This window comes from Hordeum vulgare, chromosome 2H, assembly GCF_904849725.1.
Source record: "Hordeum vulgare subsp. vulgare chromosome 2H, MorexV3_pseudomolecules_assembly, whole genome shotgun sequence".
NCBI lineage: Eukaryota > Viridiplantae > Streptophyta > Magnoliopsida > Poales > Poaceae > Hordeum > Hordeum vulgare.
This window is the reverse complement of record NC_058519.1, coordinates 519,409,369-519,419,585: the sequence shown is the minus strand read 5'-3', so window position 1 is coordinate 519,419,585 and position 10,217 is coordinate 519,409,369. Positions and strand designations below refer to the sequence as shown.

At 47.6% G+C, this 10,217-nt stretch overlaps 1 protein-coding gene across 1 annotated transcript; it reads left to right on the top strand.

The window, feature by feature from the left end:
• Positions 1–2,774: 2,774 nt before the first annotated feature.
• Positions 2,775–3,701, top strand: LOC123430399 (heavy metal-associated isoprenylated plant protein 46-like). The gene is made up of 3 exons (XM_045114269.1): positions 2,775–2,863; positions 2,946–3,024; positions 3,145–3,701. Exons 1-3 carry the CDS (start codon positions 2,858–2,860, stop codon positions 3,411–3,413), a joined length of 354 nt encoding a protein of 117 aa, XP_044970204.1. The 5' UTR covers positions 2,775–2,857; the 3' UTR covers positions 3,414–3,701.
• The last annotated feature ends 6,516 nt before the right edge of the window (positions 3,702–10,217 follow it).

The window sequence follows — 10,217 nt, the reverse complement described above, 5'->3', positions numbered from 1 at the left end:
GAAAAGGTTGCCATTTCTCTGCTGCTTGGTCCTCTATATCAGTTCTGTTCGATGAAAACTGATTTATTGATTTATTGTTTTCGTAGTACTATGTTGTACTTCTCTATATTATTACAAATAAATAACATGTGGCGTGTGTTTTATTATCTCTGTTCAAAGACCATTGATCTATACTATGTACCGAATACTGAATTGTTGTTGAAATACGATAAATTCCAAATTTTTATCTGTCTATAAGGATCCCATTTTGTTGTCTCGTCCTAGGGCCTCTGAAATGTATGGACTAGTCCTGGGAAGGTGTTAGAGTATATTGACATATTTATGTAATTAGCGGAATAGATTTGCAATCGAATTACCATATTCATTCTGAGTAATACGTGACCTCTGTCAACAAGTCTTTCGTATATAAACAAAAAAATGGCCTCTGTCATCAAGTCTTTCGTCGCAAGACCCAGCGTTGACTAGTCGTGTTCTCACGATATAACCACTGAAATCTTCAAGCTTATATTTCAATGTTCTGCGGGACACACATTGACTATTCTAGTTTTGACAGAGTCCAGCGTGGTGGGGCGCCGTGAAATTAATTGTCGGCAGGGATGCTCCCATACGATTTTATCACTGAGCTTCTTGCCGAATTCTCAACTTCCCAACGCATGATATGGTTTTGCTTAGGCAGTTCTCTATAACATCTCCAACGGCCGCGTAAAAAGGCGCGCGCGTTAAAAAATGACAGTTTACCGCGCGCGGGACAGAATTACGCGCTCCAGCGACGGCGGGAAAACCGCGCGCGCGGGAACCGCTAGCGCGCGAAAAGGCGGCAGCCCGCGTGCCATTTTTGCGGCGCCGCGTCCCGCGCGCTCATAAAAGGCAGCGCGCTGCCCTGCCTCTCGCGCCACGTTCTCTCTCCCTCTGCCTCTCGCGCCGCACTCTCTCTGCCTCTCGCGCCGCCGCCGCCGCCGCCGACGAGCCACCATGCCGTCGCGCCGCCGTTCTGCGTCGGGCTACCGCGGCGTTCGCCAGCGTCCCAACGGCGGGTTCTACGCCGAGATACGCTCCGGCGATCTCCGGCTGAGCCTCGGCACCTACGACACGGAATTTTCCGGACGTCCGCACGCTCCAGCAGGCGTTAGACCTGGCCCCGCCGCCTCGTCTAAACTTCGCACAAGACCGTGCGGAGCACACTGCGCTGCAGCGCCGCCTCCTCGTCGCCCAGGAGGATGAGCGGGTCATGGCGGAGTGGCGCCGGCGCCACCCGGAAGACGTCGCCTACGAGCAGGAATACTGGGAACGGCGCCGCGAGGAGGACACGCGCCGGCGCCGCGAGGAGCGGTTGGACATGCGTCATCGGAAGGCTTTGGCGTGTGCGCAGGCCGACCTCGTCAATGCAGGCGGGAGGTCCTTCTTCACTGAAGAAGATGAACGTTGGTTTGACATCTGGCTGTCAACCTCTGACGACACCGACGATGATGGTGGTGCAGATGACTGGAGCGACTAGGATTAGTTTTTTATTTCAAACTATCTAGCACCGAACTATCTATCTATGTTTTCGAACTACCTATCTAGTTGCAATCTATGTAAAATAACTTTGTATCTTTTTTATTTAATGCAATCTATTTATTAAAAAAATATGTGCGCGCTGCATTTTTAGACACTGCTGGAGCGGCGCGCGCGCGCTGCATTATAGCGCGGCTGTTGGAGCCCGCGCCTATCCCCGCGTTAAACCAGCCGAAGTACGCACGGCAAACGTCTTTTTTAAACGCGGCGCGTAGCGCGGCTGTTGGAGATGCTCTTAACACTGAGCATTGATCGATAGATGGAACAACCGACCTCGGCCCGTACATCCGCAGAGCCGTGGCTTCGTAGCGGCACATAACATGGCCAACTGGCTAATACTTTCTTCGTTTATATAGAGAGAAAGAGAGAGAGAAAGAGAGAGTCGCGCTATTCGTCATCCAGGCTGAAGAATAGTTGTTCTTCACCCCCTCTATTTTAACATCAATGCACCGTAATTTTACGTTCCGTAAGTTTGATCTTATTTTACACGTAAAAAGAGACCCTAAAAAATATAATCAACGTAAAAATATTTTATGTCACATAAAATTACGAACATACAAAAGTAGTGCAAAAAATACAATAAATTCAATTTTTTCTCGTCTTGTGACCTATATTTTTGTTTTTTCTTTTGTCAAATTTCATGTAGTGATTTAATATAAATGTAATTATTTGTATTTCAGATGTAATTTATTTGTAAATTGATCGTAATATTATCTCGGATGAAGAATAAACTATTCTACACACTGGGTGATGAAAAAAGTATATATATATATAGAGAGAGAGAGATTTTATCATGCACTGTATATAGATATATTTTAGAGTGTATATTTTTGTTTTGCTTCATACGTAGTCTATATTTAAAATTTTAAAAAGATTTATATACAGGGATGGAGCGAGTACAATCGATGGCTCAATCAGACATATCGTTCGGAACGGATCTTGTCGAGAGTCATTTTCTATATATCATGTCCATGACCGGAAAAATCAACCGAGAGAACTCGTGCTCAGGACGCGTTTACTTACTTTTGGACCCTTGCTGTGCACTAACCGGGAGCTTAGCTGTTGCCGCTGCTGGGAATCTTCTTACAACAAAGCTGGTGGCTTGGATCGCACCAAACTTAGTCTTCACTACCACCAGGTCTACTATCTCCCACACCCCGACCCCACGTAACTACCTGTATATAAACAACAGCAGTGGTCATTGCTGTCCCCTCCACAGATATCATAAGACACCTCGATCGAACACAAGCCTTTCCAAAGATTCTTCTTGGTCGGCATCTAATCAGCATACCAGCGGCACCCGATGAAGGTAAAGAGCATACCAGCCTGATTTTGAGCACCTACTGGCTCTTGAACTGAACTCGTTCTTGCTGTTGTTGGTGGTGGTGCAGCAAAAGATTGTGATCAAGGTGAGCATGTCGTGCGACAAGAGCCGGTCGAAAGCCATGACGATGGCCGCCAAAGCGCACGGTATGCATGCATGCATGCATGCATGCGCTAATTCTTCACGTCCACCTACGTATTTCCTTGAGATTTGTACTGGTTCCAGGCTTCCAGCGATGCTAACATGGCAGAGGTGTTGTGGTGCAGGGGTGAGTTCGGTGGGGATAACCGGCGACAGCAAGGACATGCTGGAGGTGGTCGGCAACGGCGTCGACCCGGTGTGCCTCGTCGGCTGCCTGCGCAAGAAGTACCGCGACGTTCACATCGTCAAGGTGGAGGAAGTGAAGGATGAGAAGAAGAAGGACGAGAAGGAGGATCCGCCGCCGTACTGGTGGTACCCCGGCTACTACCACCACCCGTACCAGCCGAGCATGGTCGTTTGCGACGAGCCCGCCACCCCCTGCGCCATCATGTGATTGCCAAATATAGCCAAGAAGCCGAGTTCGCCATATGGAGAGGCCGGAAGTTTATCCACCATTTCGGAGTACTGGTAATTAAATTGGAAGAAATAAAGAGGCCTGTGTATATATGTATATACGTCGTTAGTTAGATATATACTCCCCCTATACCTAATTAATTATAGTTAGGAAGAACTAGAGAGTCTCGTTTTTTCCAACTAAAATTATTTAGTTACAGTGGAAGTTGTAGTATATCGAGAAGAAGAAGCAATCACGTATGCCCAAGATCTGAACTCATTGCCTTTTTGATCTAGGCTTCCGAATGTGTCAATCTGTAATTACCTGGTGACCTGGTCACGAGATTATTTTTAACGCAATCCCTTACGATCCGATCCAATTAAAAATGGTCCAAGAGAAATGCCCAATTAATACCGAAAAATTGAGCAAAAACATTTACAACACGCCCGTAAAAACGAGGCCTATAGGGTGACTTGGCAACCCACACAAGAACACACACCCGCTATCGAAGAGACAAACGCCGAGGCCTGCGCTGGCAAATGCCAAACAGGTACACCGCTCGCGCTGACCAGGCAACTTCGACTCTATCCCTGAGCATTGTAGGGGAAAAGCGTTGGACCTGCGTCGAGCCGGTAGCAGAGCCGACCATCCATCTCCTGCCATCGTCAGCGTGGAGGCACCTCCTCTGCAGCTCCGAGGGAAAACAAATGAGGCAAGGCAACCCATCGAATACGCCGGAAAAGATCGACTACCAAAGTCCAGTAGCAGCCCAACTCCGTTGGTAGACGCCATCGTTGCCACACAAGAAGATGCGTCACATTACCATTGCCGGATGGACACCTGCCGAACGCAATGCCGCGAGCGTCCAACCCATGGAGCGCGCAAATGGGATCCAAAACTCTTCAAGACGACGCCCCCAAGAAGGTAGCGACGATGCCGACGTCGTCGCCCGACCCGACTGGGCCTTAGGCTTTCACCCAAAGAGCTGGAACCGAGGGTGTGCAGGGGGTGGACTCCACAACGACGCCTCCAAGGAGGTCTGAGGACGTCCACGGTCGCTGACGGCGTCGGCCGGTAAGATGCAACAAACTTTCACCCGGAGCACTGCCCAACGCCACACCCACACGAAAAGCACACCTCCCCTGACCCGCACACCTCCAACAAAGTCACCGCTCCATGACCAAGAAGGAGCCACCACCATCATCGCCGTCAGGCAAACACCGATGAGCCAAAACCGGATGAAACCGGCCAGATCCGGCAACTCACCGTTGCTGCAACGCCAAAGAAGAGTCCCAAGCAGGGAGGGAGGCCGCCATCCCACCCCAGCTTTCTGAAGGAGCCATCAGATCCAGATCGGGAGCCCACCAGCCGAAGCACTAGCCGGAACAACCACGGCACCTAGCCATAGAGACGCTTTAGGAGACCACTCCAAGACTCGCATCAGGGGAACCGAGCCTCCCTCCACACGCATCCCAGCCTGCGCTAGTCGGAGCCCACGAGATTCCATCGAGACCAGACGAGTGCCACACCAGCGACCGCACGCAACACGACGGCGGGCACACAATCATGACCAGATGTCATGCAACCCGAAGAAGACCGCCTCCGCCGCACGCAAGGACTCCGGCCCGGAGCCGAACACCAGGCAGCCGCCCAACCGCTCGCGAGATCCCCTCCTCCGGAGCGAAGAGCAGCCAAAGAAGACCCCACCGCCGTCGGATCCGCGTAGCCTTTGCCTGCCGAAGGCCACCGAAGACGACGAGGGAGGGGGAGGCGACTGGGATGGGTGGCTGCGGGAGGTGCGGGGGTCGCCGCCCGTATCGCTCAAGGAAGGTAGCAACGTGGGGGCCGTTTGAAAAGAGAGGAATCGCTCTTGAACCAAGGACGTGTTCGGATCCTCTCTGCTCCACGACAGCGGCTCCTGGAGCGGAGGGAGCGCCGGTATAATTTTGAGGAGTGGCTAAAATCGAACTCCTTCCGTGAAGTGGAGTTTTAAACGGGAGAGATTCCGAACACCCTCCAAGTATATACATTGCACTTTCAGCTCCGTGGGTCCTGGTCACTAGAGCGGTTGGCCTCTGAAGACGACGTAGAGTCAAACAGCGCATGTAACGGTCAATGCGTCAACGGATAGAAAAATGTAAAGCGACACACCACAATGCCTCGCCCCCACGTCAATGCGTCTTCTCCGGTGTCCCACTCCAGCATTTTCGATCATTCCCACGTCATTGCGTCTTCTCCGGTGTCCCACTCCAGCATTTTCGATCATTTTTTAAAGACACCTCATGTTCTATGAAGTTATTTTCTTTGTATGTGTCGACGCATATTCAACGCGGAGCCGTAAACCTCCCGCATCCGCTCGGATCATGTTGTCCGAATCGCGTGAGTCATTCAACGCTGATCTGTATCAGTCCGCGCAGCGGTTTGAACGAAATTTCTCCTCCAAAGCAAGACAAAATGGGGAAGTTTACGAGAGTCCGAACATAAAAAACGTCACCACACGTCACCTCTCGCTCACCCAAAACCTTTTCCGGACCACCGCGACTTCATCCTCCTTATTTTCTCTCCTTCTTTCTTTCTCTCTTGTCTTCGTTGCCGCTCGACCATCCCGGCCACCACGTCACACCCTGTCGGAATTTTGCGTGTCCATCACCCTCTGGCGCTCCAGCAGGGCTTCCTGTCGCTTCTCCTCTGTCTCTGTTGAGCTTTTGTCCTAGGACCGCCCAGTCAGGTACCATCCTCTATTGTTATTCTCATCATGTCCGGCAACCATCCGATGAATCGCCAAAAGCTGAAAATGCTTATCCCTTCTTTCTAGCAATGGACTCATTGGAGTAAATATACGAGCATTATGTTGAGTCGTCTGACGACTCGTCCTACGAGGAGGACTACTTCGATGAGATGATGATGACGCATACGGTCCATGAAGACACAAAGCGTGCGTGAGCATGTTCTCAATTTCAAGGGCTCGATCAAGGGTCATTGAGTGCTCAATCGCAACAGGGGGCGTGTGCATTTGACACTGATGACCAACCATTTGGCCCTGATGCACTACTCCTTGACCATTTTTGCCAGCGTTTTCGGATGAGCGAGACTGTCTTCGATCATTTGTACCATGACGTCCAGTCATATGATGACTACTTGATCCCGAAGAAGGACGTTGTGGGTACGATTGGCTTCGCTGGTTACCAAAAGTGCACGGTCGCACTCCGGATGCTTGCATATCACACGGCCGCTGATTTGTGGGACGAATACCTATGGATGTCCGAGAGCACCTACGGAGATGCCATGGTCTGATTTGCAACTTACGTGGTCGAGGTGTTCGGACCTCTGTACCTGAGAGAACCAACCGTGAAAGACACCGGGAGGCTCTTGGCAATCTAAAAAACAAGAGGGTGGCCAGGTTTACTTGGATCTCTTGACTGCATGCATTCGATATGGAAGAACTGTCCGAAGGCTTTACAAGGGCGGTATCAGGGTCATGTTAAATGCATCAACAAACTTGACATCAACCAACTCACGAGCATCAACAAACTCGACATCAACCATGTTTAAAGAGTTTATTCAAATGCATCAACAAACTCGACATCAACCAACTCACGAGCAGTCGAAGGAAGATCTAATTGAACATATGTGGACGGTGAAAAGGGACAACAATGTTGAAATGTAATATTTTAACTTTTTAAAATTTAAACTAATGCTGCATGCGGCTATTTAAATGTGTGTACACTTTGCATGTGCCTATTTAATTTTGCGGACTTCAAATAAATAACGAAAACAAGATGTATGCGGGGGTTGGATAGCATCCTCCCGCATCCATTTTGCAGACTAGTTCCTTGTCCGCAGACCGATGCAGAAGAAAATTTACGAATTACCGTTGAAGATGCCCTTGCTATTAAGAGAAAGTTCATAAACTTTCAGCAACTCTAACGGACACGTCATAATCACATCTTCCTATATTAGTTTGGAGGTGTTGATAATTTTTTCAAAGCAATGCATGCTGTGTATATATTCAGAGTCGTCATAAACTGAGCTATATATTTTGCGGACTTACCTGTCTACATCTATCTTTTTCACATAAACAAATTGTACAGTACTTTATTCACATTGGCTTTTCAATTTCCTCCAGCGGAACTTGCTGTCAACATCACATAATAACCAAAACTGAAATAACCTAAAAGATAAACATGGAAATTGAACAGTGTTTTTAGTTCAGCCTATTCTTCTCATCGCAAAAAAAAAAAAAAAAAAAAATGTTTGAAAATGACATCGCAGGCAGGGGATATTTCAGTGCTTCCACTTTTGCGGTCACACGGTCATTGAACAACTTTGCATCTTTGATGCAGGAGAATGCATACCTTTGTAGCCCTCTTGTGACCACGGCATCCGTTTCTGCCGTTGCGGCTGCCGTCACACAGCAGGTAGCATAGGGCGGCTAAGACGGGTTTAAAAGCATCTCTATTAGATCCGTATAATATTCTAATTCGTAAAATAATTATTAAAATACAGGTTTGCATGAAAAAAGTTGTCAGATCAGATCCTATAAACACGTCAGACCCGCAACTAAAATACAGGTTCGCGCGAAAAAAGTTACCGAATCAGATCCTGCAAACGCGTCGGACCCGCAAATATTTTTGCGAGTCGTGGTAAAAAGTTCCTCCCGACCTTCAAAAACACAGTTTTCATGTCCGCTTCTATGATGCCCTGTATCGAAAAAAAACAATTGGTATAAGCCTAACTGCCACGAAAACTTTCGCGTCCGTTGTCCACGTCCCCTGTACGCCGCCCAGACGTCCCCGAACGTCGGCCGCTCGTTCCCTGACGCCGCCCGCCCATCCTGGCGGCCGCCCTGCTCGTCCTGACCGGATTCGGCGGCGGCGGCGGAAGCTAGCTAGCTAGCTCCGGGCTCCTGGATGGTTTCCACGACCGGAGCTAGCTAGCTAGCTCCTGGACGGATTGGTGGACACTTCTAGCTCCTGAATGGATTCGTCGACGGAGGAGCTACCTAGCTAGCTAGCTCCTCGTTGGATTCGTGGATGGAGGAGCTAGCTAGAGCTAGCTAGCTAGTTTCTGGATGGATTTTCACGGATCAGCCATTCCATATTTAGGAATAAATTTAGTTGACCATCGACTCTAGCGAGAGTAAGAAGAAGATGTGGGAAAAAATGTAAGCGAAAATTTGATTTACAATTTAAGTTTAAGGGGACTGTTCCAACGCAGCTCGAGCCGATCCGTAAAAGAGCATCTTCTACGAATATCCTTTTTATAGGTTCATTTTGCGGGGTTTGATTCTACCCTCGTCCGCGCCGGCCCGTAAAATCGTTTTTTCTGAACTATAAACGCGTTTTAGGTGGTCTGCTAGAGATGCTCTAAGCGTCCACGTCTGATTATTCATGCGACGAAAGCTGGATAGACCGTAATTATTGTTGTGTTTACTGAATTTTAAACCTTTAATCTTTTTACTGTAAGGTTATGCATCAAATCAGTTCATCAATGAGTCCCAACTGATAAAAAGATGTGCGCAATATACTTCAACACTTATGGCAATTTGTATCGAGGGGTTGAATTGTTAAAAACTACGTGAAGAAGAGTACCACCGTGGAATGGGGTGGTCCGCATGGTCAAAAGTAACTGAATAAGACTGATGTCGTTATGTTCAGTCAAAACATGTGAATAAAGGTTCTCTAAAAAATCATCTGAATAAGGACAGCGCTATGAAAAAGGTAAGCATTTCTACTGACCAAAATAACACGCATGAGCTTTGATAATTTACTACAACTAGTAAACATGCCCGTGCAACGCATGTCTTGATCAAAGCAACCCATTAAATTTAATATGAGTATTGAATTCTGAATTCATATTCTAGAAATTTTGAAAAAAAGATAGAATACTATAGCATGATGATCTCTGCCTCTCGAAAGGTCATGTTTAATACAAACCTCATTACTCATCATTTTACTATGTGGTAAAGATTTTAGGAAGTTCTCTTGGGTTAAGGTAAAAGAAAAATGTTGGAATGTGAAAGAACAGATCTAAAGTGGACAACATATTGAATTAACACTACTAGGAAAAGGCTTGCTAATGGCGCACCTATTTTGGCTACTAATGGCGCACTATAGGTGCGCCACTAGCATCACGCCATTAGATTTTTTTACTAATGGCGCATCACAAGTGCGTCATTAGTATCTGGTATACTAATGGCGCACCAGGTAGTGCGCCATTAGTATTGCTCACGGTGCGTCATTAGTATCTGATATACTAATGGCGCACCAAGTAGTGCGTCATTAGTATAGATCCTGGTGCGCCATTAGTATAGCTTATGGTGCGCCATTAGTATGCCTCCCAGGGCCATATTTACCCATATGCTCTGGCTTACTAATGGCGCACTAGTTGACGATGCGCCACTAGTGTGCTTTTGAAGTGCGCCACTAGTGTGCTGAGTGATGCGCCACTAGTATGAATATTAGGTATTTATTTTATTTTTTCTGATACTTGCACAGATTAAAAAATATATTATTGCACAGAATATAGATAGCACAACATATAAACAACAGATTTATTGAATACAATAGAAGATTAGTCTCCGAATACAATTCATCATATTAGTCTCGAGACCGAACAAAGTTAGAACATTACAAGTCTTGAGACCGCGAGTAGCGAGTTTGTCTTCACATTACAAGTCGATATCGACCATCTAAACTACCATCACATAGAAGAGAATTGCGGTCATCACGATGAGCATAATCGCAATGAAACTGGTCTTCATCCGGTTCCTCCAACGCTCCCTCCTCTCTCCCGCTAGATAGC